Below are 21,132 nucleotides of genomic sequence, written 5' to 3'. Positions count from 1 at the left end.
GTGGTCCTGAACCGATCCAATCCGTATTTAAATGGATTGGTTCGGATTGGTTCCATGATTTAAACGGATTGGATTGGTTCCAATTTTTTAGGAACCGTAAATAACGGATTGGTCCTGATTTTATCCTAATCCGGTCCAATCCGGACCATGCTCACCCCTAGAATTTAGTTTCAAGTTTAAAAAAAAAAATAAATTGAGTTTTGAATTATATGTTTAATTATGAGTTTTAAAAAGAGTTAAAGAAAATTTTTAATTGGAATTACGATTACAAAACAAAACCAAAGGCTGCCTTAATTTTCCTGCTCAGCATTCCTCATTCCATTACTGAAAATTTCTCATTTTTCTTCTTAGCAATTTTCATTCCACCTCAAAAGCAAGGAAAATGTACCTCAGTTTTCCTTTTCTACAAGTCACAATACAACATCAAAAAGTAAAAGAGGAAATAGAGCCTAAATAGACAAAAAGCAAATCTGAACCATTCAGAGCCCACTCCACCCAAGGCAATGGTGGCTGGGAATTTCAACAAAGACGAGAAGCAACCATACCTGAACCGCACAGGCAATGTTTTCCACTTCCACCTCAAGACAAATAATTTACAAACGCAAATAATAATAATAAATGTTTGGTTTTAAGTTTTCATCACCACCCTTTTAGCTCTATTGAATTCAAGAAACCCATAAATATCATCATTTTGGCCTGCAACATAATCTCGTCAACGGAACTTTTGCCTGGCATGTGAGAGAGAGAGAGATATATCAGGGGAGAAAATTGTAGATTGCTTCCAGATACATTCCTAGTTGTAGTAGTAGTATATGGTTACACTAAAATTGTAATCACCCTTTTGGTAGTAGAACAATTAAATAACTATTATTTCATTTCTTCTTTTGGAGTATGGTTGGTCAGGATTGTGTATCACTCTAAAATTAACAGGAAAGATTCGACCAGGTAAGTAAGTTACAGTGGGATAATTAGGATTTAAAATTTCACACCTCAGAGAGAGAGAGAGAGAGAGAGAGATCTAAAATTTCATATTTCACGGATTTACCTCAGCATCATCATAGTCATAACGAACCACAAAGATGCACTTGCAGCCCGTTGCATCATGTACTCTCCTCTGGATTTGTACAATGTATGCGTCACAGTATATAGCAAGATCCTCATTTTCCTGGAAGTAACAAAATAAAAAATATTATACTGCTCCTGAAAAGCTTGGGGCCACTTTGGTGAGTTAGACGCTGATGTAAGGTGCCGGTGCAAGGCGTTGATGTAACATCACAATTGGATTACACAAAAAGAGAAGGGAATATTCTTTTATCAACCTTTTTTCATCGTTAATATATGGAAAAACATACCCGGAAGCATAGCACAAGATCTCCAACCTTGACCTGATGACACTCTGAAGGTTCTAAAGGAATAGAACGCTCACGGATTCCCCTTTTTACGTTGACCCACTCATCTTCCTCGTAACGAAATCCTGCAAATCGTACACGAACTTCCTGTAGTATCAACAATAGTTAGTACATAAACTCCGTAGATGGGATTTTAGAGTAGCAGCTATTGAGTTGCATGTGATGTCTTATTATGAGAAATGGGAGGAATGATCATGTGATACGTTGTCCCATGCATACTGGGAGTTCCTAATCCCATGCACGCATTTTGCTTCTACTAGTATTTGAGGTTACCTTTCTTCTATATCTTTATCATTCTCTTTTCTTTTTTCTTCTTTTTTTGTCAATAGGTAAGAGAGCAAGTACAAACATGAGAAGTATTACATCAAACTATACTATTAAAGTCCAATAACTCGAAAGCCAACAATCACTAAGCCCAATAACGACCACAAGAAATAGTCCATACTACATACGACCCCCATAATGGGGGACAACCAAACACTACAAAGCAAATCAAATTCCTGTCCATAGGAATTTAACCCACAACTTCACACCACAAAGTGGTTACATAACAACTAGACCAAAGACCCTGGTTCATGGTTACCTTTCCATCTTTTGGAAATTCTTACTCAAAATGATACACAGTATGGATGTAATAAAATAAAACAATAGATGATATATATTCAATTGGAAAAGGCAATGTTGTGAATGTAATTCATGTAATGATGAGATTAAAATGTATTCAAGTATTTAAAGCTACATAATTAATTGGAGAGAATAGAGAACAGATCCAAAAACCAAGATTTATAGTGGTTCAAGTAACCCAACCTACGCCCACTCCCAAATGCTATTTACACTATTCTTCAAATAGCTTTACACCAGCTAGCTCGCCTTGGTGCTAACCATTCTTTATGTCGAGTGTTCTGTCCCAAAAACACTCAAATAGAACACTGTTTTCCGACCAAAAAATAGAGCACCTAAAACCACAAGCCCACTCTAATGTTTTTCCAACAATAAATGACAAAGGTTCAACAACCCTTCTACAAATGATTTGGAAGAGTAAATTCTCTCAACAATTATTAAAATAACTCCAAATGAATGAATAAAACAATTGAAACTCACAGACAAGAAGGATATGGAAGTATGGGAAATTTATTAGATAGTCGTGGACTATGAAGCACATACACAAATACCGACACGGGACACGGCAATTTCAAAAAAATAGGGACACGGACACGGACACGGACTCGGACACGACGGGAGACATGGAAAATTTTATATATATATATATATATGTATATTTGTTATGTAAATTAATATTATATTACCAAACATTCAAAATTAATAAATATATATATATATATATATCACTATATTTATATTTATAAAGGTAAAAGAAAAATATAGAAATTAAAAAGTATATTAGAATATTTATAAATATAGAAAAGACAGGTGTAAAGAAAAATATAAAATATATAAATATAAAAAAATATATATATAAAGTGAGACAGATCAGAAATGACAAAAAATAAAAAAAGGAAGAGAGAAGAGATACATGAAAGGTGAGAGAGAGTGAGACAATCAATTGATCGATAGAGAGGCGAGACAGAGAGAGTCGATCGAGAGGCAAGAGAGAGATAGAGAGACGATCGATGGAGAGGCGAGACAAAAGAGAAATGATCAACGATCGAGAGGCGAGAGAAAGACGATCGATCGAGAGGCGAGGGATAAACTTACCTGACTAAGGTCACGAAGCTGCATGTCCAACGAACCAGGTAACCAACTTCTTCTTCTTCTTCTGTTCTAAATTTTTTATTTAAGGCTTTGATTTCTAAACTCTATTTGCGTGATGGCGTGTCCCCGGCGTGTCCCACACCCAAAAAAAAGGGACACAGCAAATGGGGTGTCCCCAACATTCATACTTCTGGCAAATGAGAAACTACAACCCACACTAAGTGAGTCATCCCTTTTCTCCCAACTACTTAACAAAGGTGAATGACTCCCACCCGTAAGATTTCCTACTTAAGTCATTAGTTTGGACCACCAAGTAGGCAATAATTACTCGGAACTTAGGGCACAGTAATCTTGAACGTTCCTGATGAGTTTTACATATAATGCTCAAACTCTCAAATAGATGAGTGAAAATTTTGTATTTTCTACTTGATAAATGCACTTTTATCAATTGAAATAGACATTGAATCCTTTAAGTTTTTGAAATTTAACACAAAGTGGTTGACTCAATCGTGATGGAGTCAACTCTACTAAATTTTGGGAGCACAATCTGGGCATAAAAGACAATTATCTCACTTGCAAACATATCTAGGATATGTAACTTAAGAGTCGACTCTATCTTAGACCGGAGTCAGCTCCATCTCACTACAGCGTGATTGCAACCTTCTCTTTAGTTTTGCGTCAACTGTTCTACAGCATGGAGTCCACTCTTTCCAATGCAGGAGAGAATCTATTAGCTGCATGTGTTTGGGGTTAACTCTTTCTGATGTGGGAGTCGACCAAAAATCCCAGATTTTGAGATTTTCAGTTGACATACAATTCAACTCCTTCCAAAACCAAATTTAACTCAAATATATTACTCGCACTCATAGTTGTCAAATCGTGATCGTATCGTAAATCGAATCGAGAATCATTAAGATTCTGCACAAACTCTAAAAAACAATGTTAAACTGTTAAAATCCACCTACTCTCCACCTACTTCACCCACTTAAACCTACTCCACTAAACCTAACCCACTACACCACTACCACCTCACCTACTCCACTAAACCTAACCCACTACACCACTACCACCTCACCTACTCCACTAAACCTAACCCACTACACCACTACCACCTCCACTTCACCTACTCCTTACCTACTACACACTCACCCTCTTCTATATATATAGGAATCATGAATCATTGTAATAGAAATCAATATATATCAATCAATAATAATACATACAATTTATTCTCTCTCTTTCTCTATACATTATTTCTTACATGGTATCAGAGCTGGTTTAAAACCTAGTATTTTCGCTTCCCCGGCGGGCGGCAACCTCACCTTAGCCGCCCGCCGAACCTCAACCTATTCCGCTTATTTTCTACACAACACATACCTTCACTTTGAAACTAGAGAACATTTTGCTTTCAAGCCCTCACAGTGATGCAGTGCTAAAGATTGCTGTTTTTGGTCTCTCAAGAATTTTACATCCTAATGATCACGCAGAGACAGTTTGCAGGTCTCCACTGTATATGGCCCCAGAAATTCTGCAATTTCAGCAATATGATGCCAAGGTTGACATGTGGAGTGCTGAATGTCCAGTCGTGTTCATGTCTTCCATTTTCCGAGCTCATCCCTTACGGTAATGCCAGGATGAGAGAGAAAGCTACAACACCCATCTCTTCTTTCTTTCAGATTCCTTTTCTCTCACAAGCATATGTCTCACAGACCCATCGTTCCTCACTCTTCTTCAATACCCTTCACTCTCCACACTCACTCCTCCATCACCATCATCAAAACCATCATTCACAATGGACAACTTTCTGAATATAATATAACCCACTATGTTTGTCCTCCACAATGGACAACCACCCACATGCCTTCTCTCTCTCATCTTTTCACTTTCCAACCCACTTTGCATCCACCGCCACTTTCCCCACTTTCTTTATTTTATATATATATATATATATATCTCTTTTTTTTATTATAAAAAAAAAAAAAAAAAAAAAAAACATCATCTCTCCTCCGTTTGATTTCAAACTCCATTATTTTTATTTATTTTCTCCAAACCACTTTCCTTATTTCCCCATCTTTCATTTTTGATTTCAAATATATTTTAATTATTTCTTTCTTTATTTTTCTTTCACCTTATTTTTAATCTTTTTCCAATTCCATTCATACCATCTAGCTTTGCACACCAAACCATATTTTATTCATCTCAGGGATCAACCCCGATCACAATTTTACAAAAAAAAAAAAAAACAAAAAAAAAAACAAACAAACAAACAACCACATTCACAGGTGGGATTTTTTCTTCTCTACTCTGCCGCCGGTCTTTTCTTCTTGCCTCCGTCCTGGGCGGCCCTTGCCGGTGTTGCCTCCGTGTTTCCCACTCCACTGGGCATGATCACTACTCCCTGCTCCTCCACTGCAGCATATGGCGGCCCTCCAAATCGGAACATAAAACTGGCCTTCCGCTTCAGCTCCTTGTTTTCCGCCTTTAGCACACTTATCTCTGCTCGCGCATCCTTATACATGCGTTGGAGCAGAGCCAGCTGGGAGTTTAATTGCTGCACCTCATTTGTCCTACTCTGCAGCCGGTGCGACAAGTTTGTGACCGCCGTCATGGACTCCACACATGCCTTCAAAGTATACTGATTAGCCTCCACATCCGTTTGCACTGCCATTTTTTGCTCCACCGACCGCATCGGAAAGTTCAACGGAGCAAACTCCGGGGCGCTTGGTTGAGGTTCCAGTGCCACCGCACCAGTTTTCTCTCTTGTTGACTCGTTGAGGTCTGGAAAGAGAGTGAGCAGACTCCGGGAAGACGAGGCCATTTTCTGGGCAACAGAGTGTTACAGAATATCTCTCGCAACAGAGTATTACAGAGTTTCTCTCTCAGCACAAGGAACTCTCTTTCTCAGCAACACGAAGGATTTTTCAGAGGTTTCTCTCAGTTTTTCTCTGCCTCAGCCTCTGCCTTCGTCTTGGTTATATAGCCAAGGCGGCCACGCGCATCGCGCGCCTCTTGACGCCCGACAAACTGGCACGCCTTTTCATGGCACATCTTTTGATAAAGTGGACACGCCTTTTGATGGCACGCCTTTTTATGGATTGGGCACGCCTTTTGATGGCACGCCTTTTGAAAGATTGGGCACACCTTTTGAGGGTGCGACTTTTTAGGGGTCCGACAAGACTCTGTAAACTGTCCCGACATTTGATTCCGGTTAGCTTTTCCAAGGGTCCGACAAGACTCTGTAAACTGTCCCGACATTGATTCCGGTTAGTTTCTACATGGGTCCGACAAGACTCTGTAAACTGTCCCGACATTGATTCCGGTTAGTTTCTATATGGGTCCGACAAGACTCTGTAAACTGTCCCGACATTTGATTCCGGTTAGCTTTTCCAAGGGTCCGACAAGACTCTGTAAACTGTCCCGACATTGATTCCGGTTAGTTTCTACAAGGGTCCAGCAAGACTCCGTAAACTGTCACAACAACTGTCACCACATTGTCTGCTACAACGGTCCGACATGACCCCATAAACTGTCTTCTACATGGTTATGACACCCCCATACAGTGTCCTCTACAACGTTATGACACCACCATCCAGTGTCTTCACCAATGGTCTGACACGACCATTCAGTGTCTCTTATCCTCTTTTATTTTTATGTATTTTCTTGTTTTGTTACTCTCTCCAAACTCAAGTTGGTTAGTTCCTATCCCCCTTGAGTTTGCGGGGGGCTGTTAAAATCCACCTACTCTCCACCTACTTCACCCACTTAAACCTACTCCACTAAACCTAACCCACTACACCACTACCACCTCACCTACTCCACTAAACCTAACCCACTACACCACTACCACCTCACCTACTCCACTAAACCTAACCCACTACACCACTACCACCTCCACTTCACCTACTCCTTACCTACTACACACTCACCCTCTTCTATATATAGGAATCATGAATCATTGTAATAGAAATCAATATATATCAATCAATAATAATACATACAATTTATTCTCTCTCTTTCTCTATACATTATTTCTTACATAAACAATTGTATATATGAAAAGAATGAAACAAAATGATTTTGGCATGTCATAAAGTAGTTCTTATATAAGAACACGATTACTTTAATTGGGAACACATTGACTTTAGATTAAGAGATGTCAGTCCAAATCCCACCAACTATAAAATTATTCAACAGCAATAATATAAATTCTCTTGACATTTAAAAAAATGCAACTATGAACCCTATATAAAGTACAATAAGAAAAAAGAATGATGTAAAAATTTTCTATTTTAAAACCTAAAACACTTTAAAAGGAGTGTATAGCATCATATATAGAGTATAATAAGAAGGAATTAAGCGAATATATATTTATAAACCTAAAACACTTTGAAAGTATGGTAATTGTTCAAAGAAATCTAAAAGAAGAAGTGGTATCATTGATCTGACTAACTTGACTCGTGTAATGTTGAACCGTAATTATTTCACCAAAATAGCAACAGATAATGGATGGGTGTAAGTTACTTTAACTTCAGGTATCTTTAGAAAATGTAGTATAACATTTTGGGAGGAAAAAAAAAATTAAGAACATGTTAGGTCTAACTAGATCTGATTGGATCATATTACTATCTCTAATCACCAAAATAATAAATCATGTATAAGTATTTGTTATTTTTGTACTAAACACTCTTAGAAGTTGTATTATGTCATTTTCGCTAAAACAAAATAGGTAAAAAGCGATTAGAATATGTCAGGTATGATAGTTTCAACAATTGGATGAATACTAAAAGGTGAAACGAATTATGAATCGACATAGATTCTATCACATAATAGATTCACTCATAGATTTGTTCGATTTTTGAAAAATTGCGAATCAAATTGTGAATTGAATAGCGAATCGTAAGGTTTTGATAACAGTGCTAGCAGTCATGGATGATTCAGCCTCAAGGGACATATCCAGAAAAAGCAATTAGTTTTAAACCAAGTGAGCAATAAGGCCAGAAGGAAGACAATCTGAAAGTACATCCTTGTTATGTACTCATTGTCGGTAACTCATGGCTTTATAGGCGATGCAAATTAGGTGTGGATATATTGCATGATGTGATGGAGGTTAAGCATGCTCATAGAGTGATTAAAAATGCTAGTCCAATGCAACTAGATAGATCTAGCGTATATGAGATGTGCGCTTTGAGTTAATGTCCCTATGCTGGCTACTAGTGAGTTTATAGAGTGCACAATGCAAATTCTCTTAGTGCTTACGCAATTTATTGGCTAGTGTGAGTTGATCCAGATGTTTGAGCAAATTTGAGTTAAAGATGTCATGTCGATGCATGGTCGAGTGAGAGATGCTAGATATGGGGTCGAGCTAAGAAGTAAAAACACTTCTAAGAAGGTTTTTGTGTGTCCATATTTGTATTTATTATGTCCATGTCCGTCCGTGTTCGAAACCAACACTCATTGGACACTTCCTGACATATATCGGACACATAAGAAACACATATTAAGTTTGAACAAAATAACTACAAACACAATGATAAAAGAAAGGCAACATAAATTTCTATCTATTAATCTAATACCTCTTTAAACTACAGGAATTAGCATTGTGTTGTATTTGTTATTATTATCTTTGAATGAAATATGATATATAATAAAATTATAAAATCATATATTCTGTGTCTCCCACCTTTCGTATCCTGCCTTTTTTTTGAAATTGAAATGCTGGAGTGTCTCTATCATTTCATGTCGTATGGCCATAGGACCCAAATTTGAGTGCCCAAGGTGGCATGACCCGGTTACCTAGTTGAGGAGGTCTGATGGATTTGAATCTCACCCAACTTAACGTGGTTACATCCTAATCCAATTAAATTTGGTTAGTCGGGCACCTATATACGTTGTATCATTAGACCACTCTATGTATTTCTAAGAACACTCCTCACAGTCGTACAGATATTCAGATATTCATATCTCTTGCCAGTGATGAATGCTGAAAAGCCTTTGCACTATGGATAGTGTGGGCAAAGCGTGGTATTACTCTACTTGAATGAGATTCTTGTTCATGAATTTACTTTTCTTTTTTGTTATAAATTTTAGATAGCATGGCTATTATGATACAAACACCGGAGTGAACTCGCTCTTGAAAATTGGCTTTTCTTGTTCATGATTTTCAGAGCACACAATACTTTATTCACCCTGGCATTGGGGAACTAGGGGGGGCTGTGGCCCCTCCAAAGATCTGAAAATGCTATCAATTTGTAAGGGTTTTTCTTCATAGTTTGTAAAATGTAAAAGCATGGCCCTACATAATCAGCTTTCCAATTACCTCCATAACATATTTTATACAATATAATTTATATGTATATACATTTTAGGAAGAATTTTACTGCACAATACTTTTTTGGATGTGTAATGTACATTTAGTTATTACCATTTCTAAAAAATCACCTCTAATTTTACTCACAATGACATGATAGGTTCACATGTTAACTTCTGAGTTGTTGCAAACTCAATTATATAAAGCCCAATTCTCGTCATATCATTGACTGAATTTTGAGTTTTAAATTTTGAGTTGGTAGCATTCATCTTATCTAAATGATATTTGATTTTGACATGTTTTGGCCTGAAGTGGTTGTAGAACTTAATATTAATTGAGAATTTTATTAGATGATTTAATGATATTTTTTATTTAAAAAAAAAATCATGCTTATAAAAATCTATCTATTACTATAACTTGCATTTAATACTTTTGCTATGACTTAAATAATTGAAATTTTATTGTCAATTTTAAAAACATACAATTTGCAACAACCCCCACCCCCCCCCCCCCCCTCTCTTTTAGTCTTAAGCCAAGTTTGGCATACACAAAATAATTCATCTTTTTATCTTTTTTTCATCACATCGCCTCTCTACTTTTCTGCACATCTTTTCGTAAAAAGACAAAAAGTGTACTTATTTAGGTCATCCCAAACAACTCCTACGTCTAATTCCTGCATCCGCCACTGCGTTCATTGGTTTTTGAATTTGTGTGCATGAGGTAAGTGAGAATACTCGTTTACAGATATGGGTAGGATTGTTGATTAACAAGCACAAGCACCAGTCAACCTCTGGCCAACCAGTTAGGCCAATGTTGTGCCAAAATAAGGCCGACAGTGTGTGTAATGATGAGTGCACATATCCTGAAGGATGGTAAATTTCTTTCTTTCTCCAACCAGACCGAAAAAAGTATCTACTTCCCCAAAGCCATGGCTCAGCACGTGGTCCACCTGAACTAGCCCAACTACAACCACAAAGCCAAATGCTCCAAGCATTAAAAGAGGATGAGAGTCTGAACCAAAATCAGGCCACTCCTATACCTCAAGGTAAGTAAACCAGGGCATATGCACATAGCAGGCTTATAGAGAGCCTGAGGCTACATTCATGCCAAGATCTACTACTTGGCACAAACCAGTGTACACTATTAATCATTGCCAACACTGCAGGAGCAATTTAAGAATACAGCCAGCTCAATTTCATTGCACAATGCTTCAACTACAACTGATACAAGCCCAGGAACAAACTACCAATACATTAGCAAAACCAGCCATCATTCGAAAAGATTCTATTAAGATTGAAAATGTTAGTTCAGATCAATCTAAAGAACAAGAGGTGAGAAAAAATCACAAATGGAGACAAAAGGAAAATCATTGAAAGAACTCATTCACTTTGCTTGTTTTTGGTTTTCCAAAAACACTTTTCAGAAAATTCTACTTTCATGTTTTTCGTTGTTTTTTTTTTTTTAACTGAATTTTTTTAATATTTTAAGCAATTTTTTTAATTTTTAGACATACCTAACATAAATACACATAAAAAGTATAATTTTTGTAAAAAAAAAATCTTTTAAAAATTCACTAAATACCAATAAATAAATAAATAAATAAAAATAAAAAAAATGAGAATTTAGATTTTTTTTTTTTTTTTTGTATTTATGTATTTATTAATTTTTTAAAATATTTTTTCACAAATTTCTTACTTTTTAGATACATCTAAGTAAAGTGCATCTAAAAAAGTAAAAAATAAAAAATAAAAAATAAATATTTTAAAAATATTCACTAATAACAAAAAAAAAAAAATACGAAAACCAAAATACTTAATTTTCAAAAAACTCAAACCAAACACACAGATTACCTTTTTTTTTTTTCCTAGCAAACAAACTATTTGTAAGAAAACAACTTGCACCAAAAGCAATAATGCATTCTTAAAATCATATATCAATATCTAAATTCAAGGATCATACCAGTTCTCCTGAACTAACAATTCTGTAGTTGAGGAACGAAGCAACATCATACCTGGGAAGCCAAGAAAGTTAGCAATTGGTGATAGTTTGATTTTGAAAAATTACTAATCAAAATCAAAGGTAGATTTTTCTGTTGATGTCTGTAAGCTGATATCTAAAACAAAATCCTACCATGTCTAACAAATGGATATTTATCAATTATCATTATAATCTAAATAGGAATGAAGACTAATGTTACCATGAGGTTATAGCGTGGAATGCTTTGAGCTTCAACTGTCCAACATGAAGGATGGTGACCTCAAGAAAATTATTAAGGGAAAGCTAAAAATACAGAGTGTTTTTGCCCAAAAGAAATGCAATAGAGTTCTGGAAAAATATCGGTGGGCATCTAAATAAATTTTAACTTATTGATGGAAAGAAGAATTTAAATCCACCAAAAATGTTAAGTCAAACTAGCTTGTGTAGTCCTATGTCCACTAGGTATTACAGAAATCTACAAACACCAGGTACTGCAGTTATTTTATGGGCCTTGAACTGTATATAAGTGAAGCTATGGAGTGCATACACTGGATATAATTATCTTGGTTACCGAAAAAATAAATGACAACCACAAGTCTAGATAATCAATAAATTATTTTAATTAGAATGGACTCCGCTAGCCACAGCCCAATGGGGTGTTGGCTATGGATCAAATAATGCAAAAAATAAAATAAAATAAAAAATATAATATAATGGTAATACACATCTTACATGTTTTATATATTGTTAAATATTTTTATACATTATTTACATATTTCAATACATTTTTTGCATATATCCCAACTTTAGCATTTCCCTTCTAGTATTCATACTGGCATCCTGTTTTTGACTTGCCTTGACACTTGTTTGTCCTGAAATTATCACTTGAATAGTGCTTGTTTCATACTCATGATGTTTTTTGGATAATCAACATTTCAAAGCATAAAGAGAAGATTAGCACTGATCATGCGCAAGAATGACACAAGCATATTGAGATAACGCATCTATATTCCAATGTATTTTGACTTTTCCTGCCACTTATCTGTTGTGAAATTATCAACTTAATAGTTCTCGTTTCATACAAATGATATTTCTTGGATATTCATTGTTTGAAGAGTAAAAACATGTTTCCTCGCATATGCAATCTTAAATCTCTCCCCTTCATTTTAATCAGCACACATCAATTGCACATAGCATGCTTCACAAGTTTGATAGTCTGATAGTTGGTCCAAATATATCATTCATCCTAAGAGTGCCTGTAATGCTTCTCCGATACAGTTTTCGATCTAACAAAAACACTAACTAATACTAATCATTTTTGCATCCTACTTCCCTAAAGTTTCTCTTACTCCAAATAATATAATTATGTGAAGTTATCCATGACATCTAAGCTCAGTAGTATCACTTAGCCACCTTGTACCCAAATCCCCTAGTCTCTATTGTCTAAATTTTTAAAATCAAATCTCCACATTTCTCTAGGGGGATTATCTCTTACTGGATCTGAAGTTAGATTACCAGTCCAGTGATTAAATTCCAGCTTCATCATCAAACATAAGATTATAATTAGTAGGAACCCTTCAAGAAAGATGTCTTAGGAGGCTAATGAGTATGATCATCAATGGCATCTAGTCTGATCAAACCTGAAACAAAATAGATTATTTATGACATGAAAAGGAGGTTTAACAGCCCAAGGAAATTTACCCTTCAGCATCTTTTCCATGCTCTTAATTTACAACGCTGCTGCAGATGCTCCAGATTAGAGTAACCGGACCTGGGAACCCAATTAGTATTGTGTGTTGGGCACGAAGTGTTTGAAGAAAGGGATGAAAATGGGATGTATAAATTACAGTTGATGATTATTTTGAACATAGTTCAATGGGTTGATACTTGATACTGTAATTAATGGGTTATAGAATGGAAATAAGTTATTTTTCTCTAGCTTAAGTACTTAACTATAACTGTGTCGGGCACTCTAAACAGAATTGTGATGTCTTCTCTTTTAAGTAATACATCTAATCTTTTCCCCCAAGAAAGATCTTCATGAATCTCATTTACTAGGGAGTTTGGACATCCAACAGAACTGCTACCAAGGCCCCATTCTTCAAGTAAGATCCATTGCATAACAAATTAGAGGCGCAGCAAATAACCAGAGTGACTTAGATGATCTCAGCACTTTATTTCATATATTTTATCTCAAGCATTGCGAGAATATGATCACTTTAAATTCCAAGTAAGCAATTTACAAGTGCTTCAAATGCTAAGCAAGATCTATTTTACAATTTCCAAATACACAAGAAGCATAAACTACTGTGTTAGCTGAGTGTTAAATGAAAGCTCACCAAGCCCAATCCTTTGCTGATTTAGCTTCAAATACCAACTCTGAAAGACCTGCAATCCTTTCAGCTGCAGAAGAATTAATGTCAGAAGACTAAGTAAGGCATGCAAGTTTTTCAACTGTAGAACTGTACAAAGATTCTGCTATAGATATACATCACAACATGGCATTTTAGGCTCATAACTTATGACTTTATAGAACGGATAGAAATGAAGACGGTACATGTATTATATACAACCCCAAATGTGGCTGAATTATTTAGTGATAGAACTTGTCCATGATCCCAGATGTTCCCCGAGTATGGAACAAAAAACGGAGAAAACAGATGCAGAAGCCTAGGAAGACAAACTAATTAACTGCTAGACACATTCTTGGAAAACAATTGAATTGAGGGTCGGGAGAAGAACTGGCCATTCAATTTTGTAAACTGGTTAAGGCTGCTGAAATTGGAGCTAAATACAACAGTGTGAAATCTAATTGAATCAAACTTCCCATATTTAACAATCCCTGAGCAGTAGGTGGATGACTATAAAAGGGTTTATCAAAACTGTAGACAACATAAGCTTTCATAGCAAAACTAAACTCTTGGCAGCTAAAGAGCTGAGCACTAAATTTTTTCATGCGAGGGTCACAGGATGAAGAAAGAGTTTATCTAAGCATAGAAGTTCCAAATGTTTTGCTCTTAACCAAAATCAGCAAAAACAGTGAGAAACTAGAAAATAAATTAAAGCTTGCAGAAATTCAGGCAAAAGAAGATAGAAAGATCATAAAACTTAACTCAAAATGAGCGGAGTCTGCTAGAAATTAGACTAAATTAGTGTTTGATAAAACTGAAAATTGAACACGAAAAGCTAAAAATTAAGTACTGAGTGCTGAATTTTTAAAATTGAAAAGGTGTTTGATAAAAATTTAAGTGATGAACTAAAATAAATTGTTTGATATGTACAGTTGAATTTTGTAATAAGGTAATTACGAATATAGAGAGATAATAGAGACAGAAAAGAGAAAAGCAAGAACACAAGAGTTTAACGTGGTTCTGCCAATATTAGCCTACATCCACACACACAAAGCCCTAGGGGGCTATAGTTTTCATTCACACAACTCAATACTCTTGCTTACATGATACATCAAATATATAGAGTGCGTGATAAAATTGAATCCCTTCAGTTAAGAAATTGAAATAAATCAATGATACAAAAGAATCATAATATGCACAAATAATGGATCTCCATGTATTCTAATATCTTCAGATATTTTTAATAATATAATCTTATTTTCAACACTCTCCCTCATGTTAGAACACAGAATGGTTGAAGTAAAATGTCCAACTTGAACTCGAAAATAGGATGATCATTACAAACAACTACGATGAAGTTGTCGAAAGACAACAACAATTGTAATATCTCTCTTCAATGAGAACTTCAAAGAACATATGCAAGGAATCAACATCCTGCGACAGAAAAACATGCATGGAATCAATCATGACGGCAGCAAGAGAAACCAACCGAGATAGAGAAAGCAACAAGGTCGAAGCAATGGCAAATCACTACAAACAGAATGGCCGAAAAAAAACAACATCCTACAAAGAATGCTATCAAACACTATGTTAGCTGGAGCGTGGATCCTTCCGGTACATGGAACAGGTACGCGGGACGCCACATACTCTAAAATATGATATGATAGAGGTAGACTTAAATATATTACACTTAAGAATTTAAGGTACTTCTAAAGTAATTTTCTTTTAACTTTTGATTTTTTGTCTTGTCAAAACTTAAGTCACCTTAGGTTTTGTTAAAACCTATCACCTACTTCACCCACTAAACCTAACCCACTACACCACTACCACCTCACCTACTCCACTAAACCTAACCCACTACACCACTACCACCTCCACTTTACCTACTCCATCTACCACCTACTACCACCTACTCTTCTATATATAGGAATCATTGTAACATTCAATAAATCATCAATCAATAATACAATTCTCTTTATACATTAAATTTCAACATGGTATCAGAGCAAGTTTAGAACCTAATATTTTCGCTTCCCCGGCGGGCGGCAACCTCACCTTAGCCACCCGCCGGACCTCAACCTATTCCGTTTATTTTCTACACATACCTTCCCATCATTCTCTCTCTCTGGTCAGAAGCTTGGAGACATCACAGAAATGACCTTTGGTGGTCGCTATGTGATTTTGATGATGGCACTCTTTTCATGCTACTACTGCAGGCTTGATTAAGGTGGGTGACACATATCCATTTGGAGTGGACCCTGTCTGGCATGGTTCCCGCAGTGAGTTGCCATTCCTCAGTTCGTTAAAGATGAAAATGTCAATACTTCTCGGGGTAGCCCAGATGAACCTTGGAATCTTTTTGAGCTATTTCAATGCCAAGTTCTTCCGCAATAGCCTGAATATCTGGTTCCAATTTGTTCCCCAGCTGATATTTTTAAATAGCCTGTTCGGTTACCTTTCCCTCCTCATCATTGTAAAATGGTGCACTGGTTCAAAAGCTGATTTATATCACGTACTGATATATATGTTCCTCAGTCCCACTGACGAACTTGGGGAAAACGAGTTTTTTGCTGGCCAGAGAACAGTTCAGCTTGTACTGCTGCTGCTGGCCCTCGTTGCTGTTCCATGGATGCTGCTCCCAAAGCCTCTTCTTTTGAAGAAACAGCATGAAGATAGACACCGCGGTCAGTCCTACGTGCCACTTCAAGGCACAGAAGATTCATTACAATTGGAGGCAAGTCATGATTCCCATTCTCATGGGGAGGAATTTGAGTTTAGTGAAATTTCCGTCCATCAACTTATACATACGATAGAGTTTGTACTTGGAGCAGTCTCCAATACAGCTTCATACCTTCGTTTGTGGGCCCTCAGCCTTGCCCACTCGGAGTTGTCCACCGTATTCTATGAGAAGGTTCTTCTTCTTTCTTGAGGGTACAACAATATAATCATCTTTATTGTGGGCATCAATATTTTCATTAGTGCAACTGTTGGTGTGTTGTTGGTGATGGGTGGAGGAAAACAGTGGGTTTCTCTTGCTGGGTTGGCACACTCGACCCCTCATGTCACCATATATAAAATTGATATTGCTCAAGAGGAGCTTGGAAGCAAATTAAGCGAATTAAATATTCACTCTGTGCCAGCACTCCACTTCTATAAAGATGAGAAAAAGGCTGCTGAACTGATTGGTGCTGATGTTCAACGAAGGATAGCCACACTGCTTCTCTCTCTCTCTCACTTTGCACCCACTCTCCCAATACCACCACTATGGCCACTTTCCTTGTCCCTCCTTTATTTTCACCATCATTTCTTTCAAACTTTTCATCACCTTTATTTTTGTTCTCTTCCTGACCCATTTTTTTATATCCACCACATGGACAACCGACTCAAAATAATATATATATCATCCCAACTTTCATCATCAACCAAACCGTGGGCCACGAAACCTTTTTTTTCATTATTCTTTCTTTGCAAAAAAAAAAAAAAAAAAAAAAAAAAAAAAAAAAAAAAAAAAAAAAAAAAGAGCAGCAGAAGAAGGCGAACTGCACACCAAACTCATTTTATTCATGTCGGGCCTCACCCCGATCACCATTTTACACCAAAAAAAAAAAAATCCACACACAACAACCACATCCACAGGCGGGATTTTTTCTTCCCTACTCTGCCGCCGGTCTCTTCTTTTTGCCTCCGTCCTGGGAGGCCCTTGCCGGTGCTGCCTCCGTGTTTCCCGCACCCACTCCACTGGGCACGATCACTACTCCCTGCTCCTCTACTGCAGCATATGGCGGACCTCCAAATCGGAACATAACGGTGGCCTTCCGCTTCAGTTCCTTATTTTCCGCCTTTAGCACACTTATCTCTGCTCGCGCATCCTTATACATGCGTTGGAGCAGAGCCAGTTGGGCGTTTAACTGCTGCACCTCATTTGTTCTACTCTGCAGCCGGTGCGACAGGTTTGTGACCGCCGTCATGGTCTCCACACATGACTTCAAAGTATACTGATTGGCCTCAATATCAGTTTGCACCGCCATTTTTTGCTCCACCGACTGCATCGGAAAGTTCAACGGAGCAAAACCAGAGGCGCTTGGTTGAGGTTCACTGGCCACCGCACCAGTTATCTCTCTTGTTGACTCGTTGAGGTCGGGAAAGAGAGTGAGCAGACCACGGGACGAAGAGGCCATATTCTGGGTAGCTGAACGGGAAGACGAGGCCATGTTATGGGTTGCTGAGTGTTTCAGAGAAGGGTTGGTTACAGAGTGTTTACAGAGTGTTTCAAGATTTGCAGCTCTTAGCGACAAGCTCTCAGAGAACGAAGAGATTTCAACTGGTTTGTTATGCTTCCAAGCCTCAGCCTCCGCTTCGGTTTATAAAGACCATGATGAAGAGGCAGACACGCACATCGCGCGCCACTTGACGCCAGACGACAAAACGGGCGCGCAAGCCAATGTGGTGACGCGTCTCGCCATCATGTCCGGTACATCTTTTTATGACTTGCGCTCGCCTTTTGATGGCACGCCTTTTTATGGATTGGGCACGCCTTTTGATGGCACGCCTTTTGATAGATTGGGCACACCTTTTGAGGGTGCGACTTTTTATGGGTCCGACAAGACTCTGTAAACTGTCCCGACATTGATTCCGGTTAGCTCCTTCATGGGTCCGACAAGACTCTGTAAACTGTCCCGACATTGATTCCGGTTAGTTTCTACAAGGGTCCGACAAGACTCTGTAAACTGTCCCGACATTGATTCCGGTTAGCTCCTTCATGGGTCCGACAAGACTCTGTAAACTGTCCCGACATTGATTCCGGTTAGATCCTTCATGGGTCCGACAAGACTCTGTAAACTGTCCCGACATTGATTCCGGTTAGCTCTTTCATGGGTCCGACAAGACTCTGTAAACTGTCCCGACATTGATTTCGGTTAGTTTCTACAAGGGTCCAGCAAGACTCCATAAACTGTCACAACAACTATCACAACATTGTCTGCTACAACGGTCCGACATGACCCCATAAACTGTCTTCTACATCGGTCCAACACGCGCCAGTGTCTTCTACATCGGTCTGCCATAACCATACAGTTTTCTACAACGGTCTGACACGACCATACAGTGTCTCCTATCCATTTTTTATTTTTTCAGATTATTTTCTTGTTTTGTTACTCTCTCCAAACTCAAGTTGGTTAGTTCCTATCCCCCTTGAGTTTGCGGGGGGCTGTTAAAACCTATCACCTACTTCACCCACTAAACCTAACCCACTACACCACTACCACCTCACCTACTCCACTAAACCTAACCCACTACACCACTACCACCTCCACTTTACCTACTCCATCTACCACCTACTTCACCCACTAAACCTAACCCACTACACCACTACCACCTCACCTACTCCACTAAACCTAACCCACTACACCACTACCACCTCCACTTTACCTACTCCATCTACCACCTACTACCACCTACTCTTCTATATATAGGAATCATTGTAACATTCAATAAATCATCAATCAATAATACAATTCTCTTTATACATTAAATTTCAACAGATTTTAGTTCATCATATTTGATTATTTTCTCCTAAGTTACCTTAGGAAATATATTGAAAAAAACTTTGGGATCGCTTCGGATCACTAAATTTACTATTTTGGAACAGAAGTGTATCATGTTTTGGAACATACGTACCAATACGTAATTCGCTAGTGTATTAGCGTTTTTTGGTTACACAAATCAAACACACCTGTAGCCCAAAAACTAAAAGGAACCAAACATGTTCTTACCACATCAAAACAGGAACCCTAAAAGGGTAGAGAAGTAGCCGGAAAACTCGGCGTATTACAGAATAATGCTACCGAACACACCAGCAGCCCCAAAACAAGTAAACATCACAAAGTTTGTTTACCACATCAGCAAACTAGCGGTCAACACAAGGAAGAGGGAAAAAGACCTTTATAACCCAAAAAAAAATGTGAAGTGAGAAAGCACTCTATAGAGAAACATGGCTAGGGTATGATAGGCTCTGATACCAAGTTGAATTTTGTAATAAGGCAATAAGGAATATGGAGAAATAATAGAGACAAAAAAGAGAGAAGCGAGAACACAAAGGTTTAACGTGGTTCCATCAATATTAGCCTACATCCACACACACAAAGCCCTAGGGGGCTACAGCTTTCATTCACACAACCTCATACTCTTGTTTACATGATACACCATATATATAGAATTGGAGATACAATCAAATCCTTTCAATTAAAGAAATTGAAATAATCAATGATACAAAAGAATCATAATATGCACAAATCATGGGATCTCCATATATTCTAATATTTTCCATTTCTTTATCTTTTGATATTTTTGACAATATAATCTTATTTCCAACAATGTACAAGATGAATTTGAAATTTAGTACTTTCAAACTATATTTTTCAATTTTTATAATGTGATGTTGAGGTGGAGGTGGAGGTGGAGGTGGCGGTGGCAATGACTATGGCGCTAATGGAAATAGTGGTGGAGATAGAGGGATAGTGGTTGTGGTGATAGTGGAGGGGCAATGTGGTTAAGGTAAAAAAGAGTTGGCGGTGGTAGTGTAATAATGACAGTGGTGATTGGGGTGGTAGAATAATGGTGGTGGTTAAGGTAACAATGGCAATGGTTGTGAAGGTGAAGGGTTGTAGAAGTTGTTATAGTAATAGTGGAGAGGTAGTTGGTAACGGCAGTGGTGATTGTAGTAGTGGTAGTGAAATGATGGTGGTGCCTATGACAGCAATCACCGTTCTATGACAACAATCACAATGGTGATGGACGTTGTGGCGGTGGCGGTGGAGGGGCGGTGGCAGTGATGGTGGCAATAGTTTGTTAAAACCTATCACCTACTTCACCCACTTAAACCTACTCCACTAAACCTAACCCACTACACCACTACCACCTCACCTACTCCACTAAACCTAACCCACTACACCACTACCACCTCCACTTCACCTACTCCTCACCTACTACACTCACCCTCTCCTATATAATGAGCCACTCACCATTTGTAATATATAACATTATATCAATCAATAATACATCATTCATTCTCTATACAATTCTCTTTATACATTGATTTTTACATGGTATCAGAGCCATAAGATTTAGGCCTATATTTCTTTCTCACCGGCGGGCAGTCGGCCGGCAACCTTGCCTTCACTGCCCGCTGGAGTTTTCTAAACATACCTTCACTCCGCTGCCACTCATCAGAATCACTGTCGATATTCATTGGATAACAGATGTTCTGCTCGGCCCGCCTTCTCAGCACAAAGACATTAAAGTAATAGCTGACGATGTCTTTTTTGGTCCGGTTAGGGAAAACCATTGAAAGATGATCCCAAAAGTTCTTACCCAATGA

The 21,132-nt window shown here is 37.7% G+C and overlaps 1 protein-coding gene, 2 long non-coding RNA genes, 1 other non-coding gene and 1 pseudogene across 6 annotated transcripts in view; 2 read left to right on the top strand and 3 right to left on the bottom strand.

Annotated features, from left to right (window-relative positions):
* Nucleotides 1-321: 321 nt before the first annotated feature.
* LOC114283780 (protein SAWADEE HOMEODOMAIN HOMOLOG 1) overlaps nt 322-21,132 on the bottom strand; it is a 38,586-nt gene continuing 17,775 nt past the window's right edge. For both annotated transcript variants that reach the window (XM_028226664.2, XM_028226663.2), the window contains 5 exons: nt 13,746-13,809; nt 11,389-11,440; nt 1,353-1,496; nt 1,046-1,165; nt 322-728 (listed from right to left, as the gene is read on the bottom strand). In XM_028226664.2, the coding sequence (XP_028082465.2) occupies nt 687-728; nt 1,046-1,165; nt 1,353-1,496; nt 11,389-11,440; nt 13,746-13,809 (422 nt within the window). In that variant the 3' untranslated portion in view covers nt 322-686. The remainder of the gene's footprint in view (nt 729-1,045; nt 1,166-1,352; nt 1,497-11,388; nt 11,441-13,745; nt 13,810-21,132) is intronic.
* On the bottom strand, nt 6,763-7,071 carry LOC145824741 (uncharacterized). The gene is made up of 2 exons (XR_014366790.1): nt 7,012-7,071; nt 6,763-6,969 (listed from the first exon to the last, which is right to left on the bottom strand). It is a non-coding gene; the product is annotated as an uncharacterized LOC145824741 (long non-coding RNA).
* Nucleotides 12,314-12,418, top strand: LOC114283788 (U6 spliceosomal RNA). Its single transcript, XR_014328536.1, has one exon. It is a non-coding gene; the product is annotated as a U6 spliceosomal RNA (small nuclear RNA).
* Nucleotides 15,783-17,673, top strand: LOC145823233 (uncharacterized; annotated as a pseudogene). The gene has a single exon (XR_014365515.1). The product of XR_014365515.1 is annotated as an uncharacterized LOC145823233 (transcript).
* Nucleotides 18,473-19,269, bottom strand: LOC145824742 (uncharacterized). Its single transcript, XR_014366791.1, has 2 exons — nt 19,201-19,269; nt 18,473-19,090 (listed from the first exon to the last, which is right to left on the bottom strand). It is a non-coding gene; the product is annotated as an uncharacterized LOC145824742 (long non-coding RNA).

Source organism: Camellia sinensis, chromosome 4 (assembly GCF_055761805.1).
Source record: "Camellia sinensis isolate YWXY chromosome 4, ASM5576180v1, whole genome shotgun sequence".
Taxonomy (NCBI): domain Eukaryota; kingdom Viridiplantae; phylum Streptophyta; class Magnoliopsida; order Ericales; family Theaceae; genus Camellia; species Camellia sinensis.
Note: the sequence above shows the minus strand (reverse complement) of the source record. Positions and strands in the feature narration are given on the sequence as shown.